At 44.0% G+C, this 17,682-nt stretch overlaps 1 protein-coding gene across 1 annotated transcript in view; it reads right to left on the bottom strand.

Annotated features, from left to right (window-relative positions):
* The window catches only part of srbd1 (S1 RNA binding domain 1), a 341,334-nt gene that overhangs the window by 66,523 nt on the left and 257,129 nt on the right, over positions 1 to 17,682 (bottom strand). The window contains exons 18-20 of the mRNA XM_038813261.1: positions 17,401 to 17,507; positions 8,447 to 8,623; positions 7,967 to 8,161 (exon numbers count right to left, since the gene is read on the bottom strand). Of these exons, the coding sequence (XP_038669189.1) occupies positions 7,967 to 8,161; positions 8,447 to 8,623; positions 17,401 to 17,507 (479 nt within the window). The remainder of the gene's footprint in view (positions 1 to 7,966; positions 8,162 to 8,446; positions 8,624 to 17,400; positions 17,508 to 17,682) is intronic.

Here is a 17,682-nt window from a genome sequence, read left to right as displayed (position 1 = left end):
TTATCATTTTGATCCATGGATGCTTAATGGAGATATATCTTTAAGTAGAGCAGAGGAAGTGAGGATTTCAAAAGTTACAACACTGTGCTAGCTTTGAACAGCAGAACTCAGACATTTTGGCATCAGAGAGAGAGATCGGAGAGACTCAGTTCAACTGGTTGGCTGGTGGTGTAATCTGCCTAGTAACAGGTGTGGATTGGATTCTATCTGAGTGGGATGATTTTTCAGAGAGCTAAGGAAAACACAGTGGGGTCCTGGAAAGGAGCTCTCTCGCTCTTGTTTTCTCCAGAAAAGCTGCACAGCTGCTATATTTCTGAAACTGCAAAGAAAGAATGAATCTACAGTGAAAATCATAGCAGACTGAAAGCCTAAACTTCGAACTAAAAGCCTAGATTGAAAGGAGGTGTGCTATAGGACAACCATCTGAGACAAAGACTTATCTTTATACTATAATTATTATTTTTACACCCCTCTTTCCCCCTCTGTGTTTGTTTGACTGTCTTGTGTGGGTGTGGAGAGGCTGGAGGTGAGTTAAAGAGGAGCAGTTAGGAATTAGTTGATAGCTATCCTGTTGTATTTTCTGCATATTTAATTATGGCTATTGTTATTATACAGACCTGGTGACTGTAGTTATCGGGCAGCGAAGGGCCAAAGGCTTCGGGATTTTTCTCAGAATTATTTATTAATTTCAATTGTGTTGTGACTCTAAGTGAAGTGGGGCTGGAATTGATGCTGTGCACTAGCCCAGGAGGTCGTAATAGATCAAATATTTGCATATTATTTCTCCTTCAGACAGAATTCATGACATTGCTACTTGTAACTCTGTTGCTTGAATATAACTATCCAAATGAAGACAATGAGAACATTTATGCAACTATATAAAACAAGAGTTGACTAGTGCCAATTTTGACTTAAGAGACGGAATTTTTTATTTTTTAAAAAACTTTTACCAAAAGAATTAAACCTTTATTAAACAAAAACGCCTGATCTGTAATATAATACTCCTTCACCTCATCTACACCTTTCACAGTTTTATAAAGATTTTTTTTTAAAAAATAATTTTTTATTGGAATTTTTTTACAGAAAATATAACAAGTATAGCAAAAAGCAGTAATATGCAACTAACAGCCCCATAACACCCACAATTCCCCCCATACCGTAACATCACATGTATCACATTCCCCCACCCCCCCCCCAAACAAGAGAACTTAACCATAAATTAAAATTAGATAAATGAATTTTAAATAAAATAAGCCAACATAATCAACGCCCCCCCCCCCCCCCACCCCCCCCGGGTTGCTGCTGCTACTGTCCCAGTACCCTATCGTTGAGCCAGAAAGTCGAGGAAAGGTTGCCACCGTTTAAAGAACCCTTGCACCGATCCTCTCAGGGCGAATTTAACCTTCTCAAGCTTAATGAAGCCCGCCATGTCATTGATCCAGGTCTCCACGCTTGGGGGCCTCGCGTCCTTCCACTGTAGCAAAATCCTTCGCCGGGCTACTAGGGACGCAAAGGCCAGCACACCGGCCTCTTTCGCCTCCTGCACTCCCGGCTCTACCCCAACCCCAAAGATCGCGAGTCCCCATCCTGGCTTGACCCTGGATCCCACCACCCTTGACCAAGAGACGGAATTTAATGGCCTTGTTGAAACCGACTCGGCGACGCGATAAAGCCGCCTTTCTCGTGAGAGGCTCCTTGCGAGATTCGCGACCTACGAAACGTCTCTGGGGATTTAATGGAATCTCGTGAGACGTTGCAATCTGGATCTCGACAATTGAGGGTGAGATTAACATATTTAAGATTAACATAATTAAGTGAGCCATTAAGCTCATTTAAATATGTCGGCACCGTATTTTCCCAAGGCCTGGGAGATCTCCCCATGGCGCCGTTTTAACACTGATTTTCACAAACGTGGACCAGGTGTAACAGCACCAGGGGGGGTTCTCCTAGGCCAGAGACCCCATGGTGGTTGGACTCTGGGCAAGATGGTACACTCGCACTTCCGCTGACACCCAGGCACCTTGGCACTACCAGCCTTGCACCTTGGCAGTGTCACCTGAGCACTCTGGCGCTGCTAGGGTGCCTGGGTGCCATTGGCAAGCTGACGGGGCACTGTCAGGGTGACGGGCTGGCAGTGGAAAGGTGCCCAGGTGCCAGGCTTCCCATGCCAGGGATCAGACCCAGAGGTGCCTTAGCCTCACGAGGTTGGGTGAGAGATATAGAGGACCCCGGAAGAAGCAAGTTGGGTGTAGTTGGGTGTTCCGGAGGCTAGGGTGAGGTGGCTAGGAGAGGGGGTTTGAAAGATTGGGCTGGCATTCAAAAAGTTTGCAAACTCTCTTCCTGGAAATGATGCTTAAGTGTGGCCTTGATTGTGCGTTCCCCGCCAAGGCCAAAAAAAAAGGTGCCGTTAAATAGAGGTGTTTTTCCCAGCACTGCAGGTGCCCGCTAAATGTGCCCAAAACAGAACTCTGTTTCTGTCCCGTTAAACTGCACCCAGAGCATTTACTTTGTGGGGAAACACCATTTGTACAGCCAGATTGTTAACTAGCTATACATGCAATACTTTCAACCAGTCATCCTATCGCAATTATGTTCTCTAACATGAGATGACTTCCAATAAATATCTCTCTTGCACATCTCAATTATGCTTTGTCAGCACATATTCTTGTAAAGTGACTAATCACAGGCAAAAGGGAAGTACTGTTGCAATGCCAATGTTACTTTTAAAAAAAACTAGATTATGGTATTTCTGAAGTCACATCACAATATGCCTACAAACATTTGTAACACCCTAAGGTTTTGATTCGATAACTATTTGTGATTTTGCATTTTTCTTCTTCTAATATTTATCATCGGTACCTTTCTGAATATAACGTAATACAACAGAGGTCATCTCACACATATTTTGATTTGAAGCTGCAAAAACTGGATATTTGAAGCACTGAAACTGAAAGAACCTATTGTAATAGGTGTGCTGGATTAATTTATAAAAACTGAAAATGCATTAATATTCAGGAAATCATAAAATACATACACTGCACATTTCCTTCGATCAAAGATAACTGGAGAGATGGAATTGGGATCAGACTTGAGTAATGATTTCACATTTCATGTTATTTAATTTGTTTCACCAAAATGTTCACATTACTGCCCCTCACCTTTCCCACCACTTCCCTGTTCAAATTTATTTAAAATTTGTCATCACAGCACCTCGACTGCCCTGTCCAACAGCACTCTGAGTAAACCATGGCTTCAGCGAGGTATCCCACTTGCCCTTATTTACCTCTCCACAGTCTTAGACATGTCTGATCAATCCACTCATCTAATATTCACAGTTGGCAACCAAGACACTAATTCTATTTCCACTGCCAATTGAAGTAATCCAGTCAGTAAACACTGTTTAGCTCCCATCAGATATTTCATGCCTCAAATTCCATCTCCGCTTGTTCGATTCCTCAAAACTGAACCTCTAGTCACACAAACTCAGCATCCTGTTTGACTTTGCGATGAAACCATACATCTATCTAGTCCATCATCAAGATATTGCATTTCTACCTCTGGCACATGGCCCGTCCACATTCACTGAATTATCTCGAGCCTTAATTTCTCCAATAACCTTGTCAGCTTTCCTAGTTCTTCCCTGCACAAGCTCATCTAGATCTCTGGTCAATATCCTGCACTCCACAAACTACAATATATCCAAGTGCCACATAACCACTACTTCTGTCCCTCGATTATCAACCAAAGGTTATTCCTCATCTTCAACATAGAACATAGAACAGTACAGCACAGAACAGGCCCTTCGGCCCTCAATGTTGTGCCGAGCCATGATCACCCTACTCAAACCCACGTATCCACCCTATACCCGTAACCCAACAACCCCCCCTTAACCTTACTTTTATTAGGACACTACGGGCAATTTAGCATGGCCAATCCACCTAACCCGCACATCTTTGGACTGTGGGAGGAAACCGGAGCACCCGGTGGAAACCCACGCACACAGGGGGAGGACGTGCAGACTCCACACAGACAGTGACCCAACCGGGAATCGAACCTGGGACCCTGGAGCTGTGAAGCATTTATGCTAACCACCATGCTACCCTGCTGCCCAACGTCCTCAGTATTCTTACTCCATCTTCAAAACCTATGAAAAGGTAGTCTATTCCATTTTAGTGTGATGTTTAGAGTCCACAATTTTCATGGCCAAATATATTTGGTAATGCTGTGTTCGCGTGAAAGTTGGTTTATAATTTTAAATTGTTTTTGCTATGGATTTTGTTGCTAATCTCAAACAGCTTTAGTTCAAAGGTGCAATTAGCACTGTGCCAGAAAGAAAAATGGAACAATAATCACAACAAGAAAACGTAGCTGTGATCAACTACATACTTTGCTATTGCTGCACCCTGAGGAATTGAAATACAAAAAGACTTGGGGAAGACATTATAATATCAGTAAACACAATGCTTCCTGTCTGTGCACTAAATAGCAGTATGCTTAAGATTTGCATCAATCTCATTTTCAAACTGACTATTCAACAGCTAACAGTTTACATCATAGACATCGACCTGAACCTTTCGAGAAGCAGCAATAATGAAAACTGCTGTGTTCAAAGGTTTCCTTCGCCTGATGCTGTTGCACATTTCTTCTGGGATCTTCCAATCTGGCTGTCACAGAAATGCTCAGCTCAGTGTCCCTCGGGGACAGCGTCAGAGTGGAGTAGAGTGGGGAGAAGTCAGGACACACCCCCTTTTTATACAATAGTCAGACGGGGAAATGTCTGGGCAGGGGAGGGGGTTAGTCAGGTGGGGCATAGTAGGGTCGAGGCTATTCATGAGGGCACTGCCTTCTCAACCTTGCCCCTCTCCTCCTCAGGGTAAATCACCCCCAGTCAGCTCTCCCCCTCAAAGGGGAAATCAGCCTATGTCATATGGGACTCTGGCAACTTTAGTAATGTCTAGTCAGGTGGTGTAGTTGGGTCTGGTCAGAGGGTTGTAGTTAGGTCTTATTGTGTGCGGATAGTCAGGTGTGGTCGTGGGGGGAGGACGGGGGCACCTGGGCCAGATCAGTCTTTTCAGGAGAGTAGTTGGGCCTGTTGGGCGAATGAGGGCGATATGACGAAAGGAGGATATAAGGAATATTGCCTTCTAAATGTTGGGACAATTTAAGGGTTACAAGCATGGGTGTATAGTGTGTTTGACTGCAATGGTTATGTGTTTAAAAAATATTTTCTTTTACTTCTTGGAAACAGCAGGTGAAATTGACCAGAGAATGTGGTTTGACTGGGGAAGTCCCTGGGGAGGAAATGCGCTCTGCAGCCTGCAGAGAACATGTGTTTTCCCAGCTTGGGGAAATGGGGTCATTGCTGGGTAGAGCCCAAGAATGCAGAGAGGCAGTTAGTTTTGGAGAGTCTTTGGGAGAGAGGAGGTGAATTCTGATCTGCCTGAAACTGAGTCCACAATTCTCTCACAGTAGGATAGTTATAAAAGAGTAATAAAAGCAGAACAGTCTTGTTTGGGGACAAAAAAGCTAAAACAGACCAGGTGAACCAGCTATTTGAAGATATTCAGCCAGAGTCCGAACGGGTTCCAACAGGAGCCAAATCTGTTTTGTAAAGCCAGTATTACTCTATGTCCTGCTATTTTTTAAAATTGAGAGCCATTTCTTTCTTTTCTTGGTTAATGGGAAATTGAGTAGTAGTGTTGAGGGGTAAATGTAAGCTGTTCTTTTCTGGTGTGAAGTTTAATAATGTATTCATAATTAAGTTTTGTTATAAAACACTTAATCCCTGGTGGGTTGGTAGTCGGGTCAGGTTGGGGTTTGGGTAGACAGGGTTTGGTTGGGGGTTGGAAGGACTGGAGGAGGTAGTTGTGGGTGTTTGAGTCAGGGGAATAGTTGGGTGGTCAAGGGCAGTAGAAAATCGAATAGGATAGTCTGCTCAGATCAGGCAGGTGTTTGGGGGAGCCAGTTGCGGATTTAACCAGATGTTAAACTAGGTTTTAATCGGGTTAGCTATACAGGTTAGGCACACAGTCTCCAACTCTAACTCAGAGTCGAAGACTTTTGTGCAGGGTCCTGGGGTGTTATCCATCAGAAATTCAAACTTCCTAGGACATTCCTATGCAGATCCGTGCATCAGGGCTTCCACAAGATCCCAACGTACATCTTCAATTGTACACCCGGTCTCTGACAATCCAGGAACTGGAAGGTTTAGCCCATCATTTCACAAGTTTTCTAAGCAAGTTATCTCTGAAAATCATCACAGCCAAAGTTTTCACTCTACAACTTCCCTCACATGCAGTAATATTGTGGAGATAAAAGAATCATAGAATCCCTGTAGTGTAGAAGGAGGCCATTTGGCCCATCACGTCTGTACCGACCCTTAGAAAGACCACCCTACCTAGGCCCAATCCCTTACACTATTCCTACAACCCCATCCGAAGGGGAAATTTAGAAGCACTAATAACTATGAACATTTCTAAAATTGCAGGGATCCAAGGAATGAACTTGTCACAAATGTGACATTCCCACCTTTTGGTGACATCCTAACAGCATCAGACTAAACTAAATTTCTATTTGCCAAACTGTTTCAGCAACCTGTTTGCTCATACATATGCAATTAAAAATCCAGAATTGTCAAACCAAATGTTACAAGGCGATACCACTCTATTTAAATACACACATCTGTTGCCTGCCCCGGCAGGGCTATTATAAGTTTAACTTGATAACGTCAGGACATCCTAGCAAGGTTTATAAGGAAAATACTGGCTCAAAAGAAACTCCCTGGAAAGAAAATCAATGCAGGCAAAAATAAACCCTTAAGGGAATGATCCCCTCCCCGCACTATGTAATAAAATTGTAAACCAATTTATAAAGAACAAGCTTATAATTCTGCCAAACACAGAGAACACTGTCAATCAAACATTCAGAACTGAATCACTGCTAAGCAGTTAAAGACAGAAACTGAGAACATACTGCTGTTTTGGAGGTAACAATGTTCAAGGTAGTTCAGTCACTTCATTTATTGTAATGCTTCTAATTGGTCTCGTCAGCTGGTTAGCCAGAGGTCATTGCCTTTGTTTATCTTATTACATGGTTAAATATTTGCATCGTGGAGCAAGTAACAGGACACCAGATATGTGCACCAGGTATCTGAGGAGTAAAAGGCCCTGGTTCTGAGATAGTGGTCGTTTTCTTAAAAAGTCCCATCAGGTCTAAACCCAAACAGTTGACACTCGTTTAACACTTCTGTCATACCATGGAGGTTGCAGCCTTAGTTTATCCGAATTTCACACATAAAAAATAAGCTAAGATTAAATCCAGATAAAACCGTGATAACTACGAGGTTATGATGCACACATGCAAGTGTGATTTTATAAGGTTGCTAGAAGCCACCTTCCTGTCTCAGATTTCACTACCAACACAGAAGATTACTTTTACACCAACACCTGCCAAATGCTTTGGTCTTATACCATTCAATGAATGAACAAAAATACAAATAGGCCGATTTCCTCTTGTGCAATGTTATACTCCTTGTTGTTATCATTAACACAAAACAACTGCGCATTCTAAATAATATTTTAAACATTAAAGTGGTGGTAGGGCTGAAGGGTTTGCTGAAATTACAAATTCTGACGTGATGGAAAATACGGTTGACTATATTGTGTAATTAGTTATTTGCAACTGCAGCAATTTAACACGGCTGACTTTTATTTAAGAAAAACCTTTGGCACTTAGAATGTTATGCTTGAATAAAACTATCAATATTATGCTTGCAATATAAACCTCTGTTAAAGTATATTAACAGGTAATTTTTCTATTTATTACTTTGGTGCACACAAGAATGGGAATTAACTTATGGCCTCATACTTGGCATTATGAGGGAAAACGATTTCAGCTGGTCCTTATAACAGAAATACGTTTCATCTAACTTACAAGGGCAGTTCTCATCTCCTGCTTGTGCTCTTACCTCATCACTATGGCATACGATTCAGGATGGATACATGTCTGATCTAAAGGATTTGGCTGCACCGAGGCACACTGGGTTTTACTCTTCTTTTTGCTGGATTTTCCAGTTGTGCCTGCTCCGGCACCTGCCTTGGAACTGCTGCCTGCTTCAGCTGCCTGTTGTCCTCCCGTGGTGCTATCAGACTGCTGCTGATTGCTGTTGAAACCAAAATAGAATAATGTAAAATGACATGACTGGCTCCAAAATTGCACTGCGATCCACTTCAAAATTCCGTTTTCCAATCCACGTCAGTCACGGCATTTACTTTCTGATACATTCCTGCCGCACCTCTGTCCCAGATAAGCTTAATTGATTTGGAATATTTCAGCATCATCCACTGAAAAAACAACTAATTTAGAGCAATTTTGGAACTGTTTGAAGATCGCTATTTTGGTTTCTTTCAACACAAAAGAAAAACAAATTTAAAGAAATTTAATTTACCTGCAGAAATTCCTTATGTTTCCTGGATTAATTCGGATGAAACCTGCACATTGTTGAAATGTTTTTGGACCCAGGCCTTTGACTGCCTTTAGCTGTTCCCTGTTGATGAACGGTCCGTTCTTCTCACGCCACTCAATTATATTTTTTGCTCGACTAGCATTGAGTCCTGCAATATGCCTGGAAAACAGAAACTAATTTCAAATGTGCAACAAAAATATTTTGGATTTGAGTTAGTTGTTCAGACACACATCCTTGAAAGGTAGAAATACACCAGAGCTCTGAGAAAAGAAAGCACTTTTGAGTTTTCATTCTTGGAGTGCAAGAGGAGTTATCGCATACAGCTAGCTGCTTGCAGTACAGAAAAAAAACATTTTTGCAGCATTCGTACTTCCTGGCTTCATGTGTTAAAATGTGCCAAAGTATTTGTGTTGATATATCATCAATCTTTAGATTTCTAGCATCTAGGAGGTTGAGTAAATAGTATTTGGAGCAATTAAGTCAATCAGGTATGTGTTTAGTATTAGCTTTTTTGCCATGAGTGGGAAGGTTGGAGATGACACACTTAGGAAAACGCACCATTTGCATGTATCAAATCAAAGTAATTTTTTTCGTTTTAAAATTTTTTTTTCCAATTAAGGGGCAATTTAGTGTAGCCAATCCACCTAACTGCACATCTTTGGGTTTGACGGGGTGAGGCCCATGCAAACACGAGGAGAATGTACAAACTCCACACGGACAGTGAACCAGGGCCGGGATCGAACCTGTGTCCTCGGCGCCATGAGGCAGCAGTGATAACCACTGTGCCACCGTGGTGCCCCCCAAATTAAAGTAATAAACAAAGCTATACCAAGGCAAAAGTTAAACAATTTTGAAGCATCACGTTTCTTGACTTTAGAAATTACAGGCATAGAGGTAACTTTTCTTCGAGGTTGTTACCACAACTTATGTTTTAAAAATAATAATTGGAAAGATATTGGCATCTTATAGAACCACTCATCCAAAGATGTGCAGGTTGGGTGGATTGGCCAGGCTAAATTGATCCTTAGTGTCCAAAGTCTCTGTGGGGTTATGGGGAAGTGGGTGTAGGTCGGACATTCTTTCAGAGGGTCAATGCAGACTGGATCGGCCGAATGGCCTCCTTCTGCAATGGAGGGATTTTCTGAGTCACTCATCTTCCCTCCTTTACTGCATCTGTACCTCTAGATAGGGCACTCTTTCAGAAGGTCAGTGCAGATTTGCTCGGCCGAATGGTCTCCTGCATTGTAGGAATTTTATGAGTCACTCATCTTCCTTCCTTTACTGCACCTGTACCTCTTTCTTTACTCTTCTCCTTTTGAAGATTAATCCAACAGGCTCTTTTAACCTCAATGTATTGCAAATTGTATATACACAAATATTCATCATGGCTGTCACCCATATCCAAATTCATCTCCCACTTCCCAACCCCATCTCCTTTTTTATCTGTCCCTGAAATAAAATTATCGCCAATAAACTGGGCTCTCCAAATTTATGTAAATTATAAACTGTACAGAATGCATAACACTACGATAATCGTACAGAGGTGGCAGTCATCCACCTCGTACAGATTTTGGTTAAACTGCATTGTAGGACACCCAATAATCTATTAAGGTATCGGAAGTTTCAACATGTCTTGTAAACTGCAGCATGATTCTAGTTGTCACGTGCAACTCACTTAACATGTGAACAGTTGCTGTTTACAACTGTTGAGTCAGGTCTTAATTGGATATTCTTGGCGTCCTCAGTCCCAACTCCCAGTTTTCTTTGTGCGTCAAATAATAGGAGCATGCTGAATTATTTTCACAATATTTTGTAGATGGTCAACAGTGGCAGGCCTTATTGTTCATGAATGCACTGTTATTAAGTGCAGGAGACAACGGAACCATGTGATTGCATCAATTATGCTCTAAACCTATGATGTAGAGATGCCGGCGTTGGACTGGGGTGAGCACAGTAAGAAGTCTTACAACACCAGGTTAAAGTCCAACAGGTTTGTTTCAAACACGAGCTTTCGGAGCGCAGCTCCTTCCTCAGGTGAAGGAGCAGTGCTCCGAAAGCTCGTGTTTGAAACAAACCTGTTGGACTTTAACCTGGTGTTGTAAGACTTCTTACTGTGCTCACTGTGCTCACCCCAGTCCAACGGCGGCATCTGGAGATCCAGATGCTGCAAACCAATCAGTGACCCATTGGCGTGCACCTATTGTCTCTCAAGACAGGGGGCCAAGAAGATTGCCACAAAATATCAGATAGTACATATACGATGACTTGAACAATGAACCTCCAAGTTTGATAATTGAGCAGATTGCCCAACAGACTACCAAGTCAAACAGTGAAACTTCTAAGAAACCACACCGAGTAGTTGGAGTTCGCCAACACCTTTTCAGCTTTGAAAACAGAGAAGCAAATGGACTTTTCCTTTCACATGAAGTTCTTTATGATGGATAATGGCCCAATATAGATAATGCATACGGCCGATAATAGCAGTGTTCTTAACTCGCCCCACTCACACACACAGGCAAACACCAGAGAGGGGAAAAGGGAAATAAAATAAAATATAAGGATAGAATTCTTTGATGCACTGGGATGATTTCCGGTTAGTGTTTTTCTGAAGTTCGGGCTTTCGTTTCAGGTTCTGAAGTTCAAGCCATTGGTATTCTCTGGCAAGGTTGTCTACTTTCTCTGCAGTCTCAGCATCATATCAAATTCACAGCAAAGATGTACCAGACACTCAATGCTTTCAGAACAATAAAGCAGTTCTTTCACTTCATCAAGCAAGCGAGAGGGAGATAGGGGCAGAGAGAGAGAGAGAGAGAGAGAGAGAGAGAGAGAGAGAGAGAGTTCCTTCTCTTCCCAAAATCTAAACACTTCTCCCAGAAAGTATCGCGCAACAACCAATCACTGAATTGTCAGACAGAACACTATCCCTGTCAACCCACCCAATTGAACCGATTTCCTCCAAAGCCGGTTCCTAAGATTCACTTGGCAGCAAAACGTCTGGCCTGTCCTCGCCAATCATAAAACCTGGGAACACAAATTCCTCACAAGCAGATTGCTTCAGCTTGAGTCATCAGCTTAAAGGCACTTTCCAATTATGGGTGCACGGAACAAAAATAACAATAATAAAATTAAATAAATGGGAACAAAGAAATAAACAGGAAGGTCTCTTACAATGGCACAGTGGGAAAGTTGTGCATTGTTGGTCTGAGGAATCGGATGAACTCCTACGAGACTGCTTAGAGTCAGTGGACTGGTCAATATTTAAAAACTCTGTGACCAGCCTGAACGAGTACACCACTACAGTAACTGACTTAATGAATAAGTATGTAGAAGACTGCGTGCCAAAGAAACAAATCCGCATGTTTCCCAACCGGAAACCCTGGATGAACAGGGATATCTACTGCTTGCTGAATTCTAGGTCTGAGGCGTTCAAGTCAAGCGACCCTGACCTCTACAAAAAAGCCAGATATGATCAAAGGAGATCCATCAAAGATGCCAAAAGACAGCACCGGACCAAGCTCGAGTCCCAGGCTAGCCACACAGACCCCTGCTGACTATGGCAAGGTCTGCAAGACATAACGGGCTACAAGTGGAAGGCATGTAAAATCACCAGCTTCCAATGCACCCCTCCCTGATGAGCTCAACGCATTCTATGCCCGCTTTGAACAAGAGGTAAGCGAGAGTGAGCCCTTCACCCCAGAAGCCGTGGATGAACTTGTATCTGAGATCACCACTGCAGACGTCAAAGCAGCCTTCTTGAAGGTCAACCCACGGACAGCCACTGGCCCGGATGGGGTACCCGGACGGGCACTCAGGTCTTGCGCGGATCAGCTGGCGGGAGTATTCGCAGACATCTTCAACCTCTCTTTACAACAATCTGAGGTCCCTATCTGCTTCAAGAAGACGACCATCCTCCCTGTACCAAAAAAAAAGCCAAGCAGCGTGCCTTAATGACTATCGTCCAGTGGCTCTGACATCCATCATCATGAAATGCTTCGAAAGGTTAGTCATGGCACAAATCAACTCCAGCCTCTCGGATTGCCTTGATCCACTACAGTTAGCCTACCGCTGCAACAGGTCCACAGCAGACACCATCTCCACGGCCCTGCACTCTACCCTGGAACACCTAGATAACAAAGACACCTGTATCAGACTCCTATTTGTTGACTACAGCTCAGCCTTCAACACCATCAATCCTACGAAACTCATCTCCAAACTCCGTGGCCTGGGCCTCAGCTGCTCCCTCTGTGACTGGATCCTGAACTTTCTAACCCACAGGCCACAATCAGTAAGGAAAGGCAACAACACCTCCTCCACGATCATCCTCAACACCGGTGCCCCACAAGGCTGTGTTCTCAGCCCCCTAGTATACTCCTTATGCACCGATGACTGTGTGGCCAAATTTCCCTCCAACTCAATTTTCATATTTGCTGATGACACCACAGTAGTGGGTCGGATTTCAAACCATGACAAGAGAGTACAGGAATGAGATAGAGAATCTGGTGAACTGGTGCGATGACAATAATCTCTCCCTCAATATCAACAAAATGAAGGGGATAGTCATCGACTTCAGGAAGCGTAGTGGAGAACATGCCCCTGTCCACATCAATGGGAATGAAGTAGAAAGGGTCGAGAGTTTCAAGTTTTTAGGTGTCCAGATCACCAACAACCTGTCCTGGTGCCCCATGCCGACACAATAGTTAAGAAAGCCCACCAACGACTTTACTTTCTCAGAAGACTAAGGAAATTTGGCATGTCACCTACAACACTCACCAACTTCTACAGATGCATCATAGAAAGCATTCTTTCTGGTTGTATCACAGCCTGGTATGGATCCTGCTCTGCCCAAGACCGCAGGAAATTACAAAAGGTTGTGAATGTAGCCTAATCCATCATGCAAACCAGCCTCCCATCCATCGACTCTGTCTACAATTCCCGCTGCCTCGGAAAGGCAGCCAGCATAATTAAGGACCTCACGCACCCCGGACATACTCTCTTCAACCTTCTTCCATCAGGAAAAATATACCAAAGTTTGAGGTCACGTACCAACCGACACTAGATCAGCTTCTTCCCTACTGCCATCAGACTTTTGAATGGTCCTATCTTATATTAAGTTGATCTTTTCTCTACACCTTGCTATAACTGTAACATTATATTCTGCAGTCTCTCCTTCCTTCCCTATGTACGGTATGCATTGTTTGTACAGCATGCAAGAAACAATACTTTTCACTGTATACCAATACATGTGACAATAATAAGTCAAATCAAATCAGTCACTGGATCAGTAAACCAGACTTGGAGCAGCACGATGGCGCAGTGGTTAGCACTGCAGTCTCACTGTCCATATGGTGTTTGCACATTCTCCCCGTGTTTTTTTCTTAATATTTTCATTCTCCATCTTTTTCACATTTTCTCCCAAATTTACACCCAACAATAAACAATAATCAGTAACGAATGCAATGTCAATCTCACATCAATAACAACGATCCCATCCTCCCACCAAACATTAGCCCGCATGTTAACATAAACAAATGACAAAAAGGAATCAGGAATCACCCATAGTTACCATTAACACATACAGTCCCCCTCCCCCCAACCCTTCCAGCCCCTTCTTCCCTAATGAATTCATGAATAACATCCATGAATTGTAGAACCCCTCCATCCATCCCCTCAGTTCAAATTTGACCTTCTCAAGCGTCAAGAATTCCAGCAGGTCCCCCCGCCACGCCAGGTCACAGGGTGGAGAGGTTGATCTCCACCCTAACAGGATCCGCCTTCGGGCGATCAACAAGGCGAAGGTTACAACATCTGCTTCCGCACCCGTTTCCAACCCCAGCTGGCCCGACACCCTGAATATGGCTTCCTGAGGGCCCGGTTCCAGTGCGCCACTTTAGAGATTATCCTAAAAACCTCCTTTCAGTAATCCTCCAGCTTTGGACAGGACCAAAATATATGAAAGTGGTTTGCGGATCGTCCCCGCCCGTAACGTTCACACGCATCTTCTACCCCCTCAAAGAGCCGGCTCAGCCTCGTCCTTGTAAGGTGTGCTCTATACACCACCTTCAGCTGTATCAGCCCCAAACTCGCACATGAGGTGGAGGCGTTCACCCTCCGGAGCACCTCACACCAGAACCCCTCCTCCATGCCCTCTTCCAACTCCTCCTCCCACTTTGCCTTGATCCCTTCTAGTGGCACCTTCACCTCCTCCACAATAGCCCCTTAAATCGTCGATACTACCCCCTTCTCCAGTCCCCTTGTCGTCAGCACCTCCTCCAGCAATGCAGAAGCCGGCTCTACCAGGAAGATCTGTATCTCCTTTCTGGCAAATGCTCAACCTGCATGTATCTAAATATTTCCCCCTGCTCCAGCCCATACTTCACTCCCAGTTCCTTCAATCCTGCAAACCGACCCCCAAGAAACAAATCTTTTGGTGTCCTAATTCCTTTCTCCTCCCATCTCCGAAAATTTCCATCCCACTTCCCTGGCTTAAATCTATGGTTCCCCTGAATCGGCATTTCCTTTGACCTTGCCCCCAACCCGAAGTGCTGGCGAAACTGCCTCCAAATTCTCAACGAAGCTATTACTAGGGGACTCCCTGAGTATCTCCCGGGGGCCGCCGGGAGCAGCGCTGTCGTTAGCGCCTTCAATCCAGACCCCCTACACAAACTCTCCTCCATTCTAACCCATTGGGAGTCAACCCCTCTGACCCAGCTCCGTACCGTCTTCACATTCGCCGCCCAGTAATAACACATCAGGTTCGGAAGACCCAAATCTCTTGCCTGCCTTCCTCTCTGTAGTAGCACCTTCCTCACTCTGGCCACCTTCCCTCCCCATATGAACGAGGTAATCATCCCTTCAATCTCTCTAAAAAAAAAAAGCCTTTGGCAGGAAAATCGGCAGGCATTGGAGAATAAACAGGAATCACGGCAGTACATTCATTTTAACTGCCCGTACCCAACCCGCCAGTGACTGAGGGAGACCATCCCACCTTGCCAGATCAGCTTTCACCCTCCCCACTCAACTAGAAATGTTGTACCCACGGAGTCCACCCCACAATCCCGAGCAACCTGCACCCCCTGGTATAATAACAAGTCCTCGGCATACAAGGATACCCTATGCTCTATTCCCCCCCCCCCCCCCCCCCCCCCGCACTATCCCTTTCCATACCCCCAAACTTCCAAACGCAATGGCCAATGGCTTAATCGCGAGTGCAAACGGTAGGTAGACATAGGATATCCCTGCCTAGTCCCACGGTTGGGGGGAAAGTATTCAGAGCTGATGTTTTCTGTGCGGACACTGGCCCTCGGCTCCTTATAAATAGCTTTAACCAGTCCACAAATCTGGATCCAATTCCAAACTGCTCCAGAACTGCCATCAAGTACCGCCTTTCTACCCGGTCAAGTGCTTTCTCGGCGTCCAATGCCACAACCACTTCTGTTTCCTTCCCCTCCGCCGGTGCCATAACCACGCTCTAATGTTTGAAAAGAGCTGCCTCCCTCTCACAAACCCCGTCTGATCTTCGCCTATCACCTTCAGGAGGCACTCCTCTAGCCTACCTGCCAGTACCTTCGCCAATATCTTTGCATCCACATTTAAAAGTGATATGGGCCTGTACAACCCACGCTCCGTCGGATCCTTATAACAGGGAAATCAATGCCTGCCCCAAAGTTTGTGGTCGCACCCCCTTCCCTATCGCCTCCTGAAACATTGCCACCATCAGCAGTACCAGCTTATGTTTTAATTTTTCGTAATATTCCACCGGAAACCTATCTGGCCCTGCCACCTTCCCCGACTGCATCCTCCCAATCGCATCTTTTATCTCCTGCTCCACTATCGCCCTCTCTAATGTAGCCCTGTCCCCCTCCCCTAATCTTGGGCACTCCAGCCCATCTCAAAATTCCTGCATCCCCTGGCCTCCCCCAAGTGGCTCTGACCTGTGCAACCTCTCATAGAATTCTTTAAAGACCTTGTTACTCTGATCTGGAGCTACCACCAACTTCCTTGCCCTGCCCTGCACCTGGAATTTCCCTTGCCGCAGCCTCCCTCCAGAGCTGACACACCTTCTCTCCATGCACGTAAACTGCCCCCCTTTCTATTCTCCCCATGTTTGCGTGGGTTTCGCCCCCACAACACAAATATGTGCAAGGTAGGTGGATTGGACATGCTAAATTACCCCTTAATTTGAAAAAATGAATTGGGTACTCTAAATGTATTTAAAAAAAGTAATCCAGGCTAATCCTGTGGGAAATGGGTTCAAATCCCACCATGGCAGCTGGTGGAGTTTAAATTAAATTAATACATTATATATCTGGAATATAAAGCTAGTCTCAGTAACAGCGACTACTGATTGTTGTACAGATATATCTGGTTCACTAATGTCTTTTAGGGAAGGAAATCTGCCATCCTTAACTGGTCTGGTCCTCATGTGACTTCCAGCCTCACAGGAATGTGGTTGACGCTTAACTGCCGTTGAAAAGGCCTACAACATCACACAATTAGAGAGGGCAACAATGACTCCCACATCCCATGAAAGAATTGTTAAAAAATCTACTTTATACATAAATCGTTTTATTACAGAAATCCTGTTGCATGTTTTCGTCCAGTAACTTAATTCACTGTCCCAAATATAAACATTAAAAAAAATACATAAATACACACACGTAAACTGCATTAGTTCAAAGAGATTGCACATTCAACTAGGACCATAATTCACAATTTGGCGCATTTTGTTTAATGTCCTTCATCCCACTTTTTCTTCAAAGGAAGACTGTTAATACGCTGCAGGTAAAATACTGCCTAAACTTGCCATTCCCTACACAGCTGACAATCTAGAAACAAGACCACAAAGCAGCAGCTGAGATTAAGTTGAGAGACAGTCTAAACAGAGACCCTGTGATACATTGCCATGTAATTACTGCACTGGAAAATAATCTGCCTACCTTATAAGGGTTTCCGAACTGCTGTTGATATCCACTCCCACAAAGCTGACACATTCTTCAACCACACTGTCCAAGGTGGCTTTAAGCAACGTTTGGGACACATCATGCTGAAACCAAGCACCAATTATTGTTTAGAATGTATTAGCAAAACATCTTTCGATAATTCAGTTTATAACATCGCTGACACTGGACTTTTCTTTAAATAAAATTATAATACTACCTATACCTATCTAACTATATAAAGCACAGTTAGTTACAATCCAACATTTTGCGATCCTTCAT

This window comes from Scyliorhinus canicula, chromosome 1, assembly GCF_902713615.1.
Source record: "Scyliorhinus canicula chromosome 1, sScyCan1.1, whole genome shotgun sequence".
Taxonomy (NCBI): Eukaryota; Metazoa; Chordata; class Chondrichthyes; order Carcharhiniformes; family Scyliorhinidae; genus Scyliorhinus; species Scyliorhinus canicula.
This window is presented reverse-complemented; position numbering and strand designations above follow the sequence as displayed.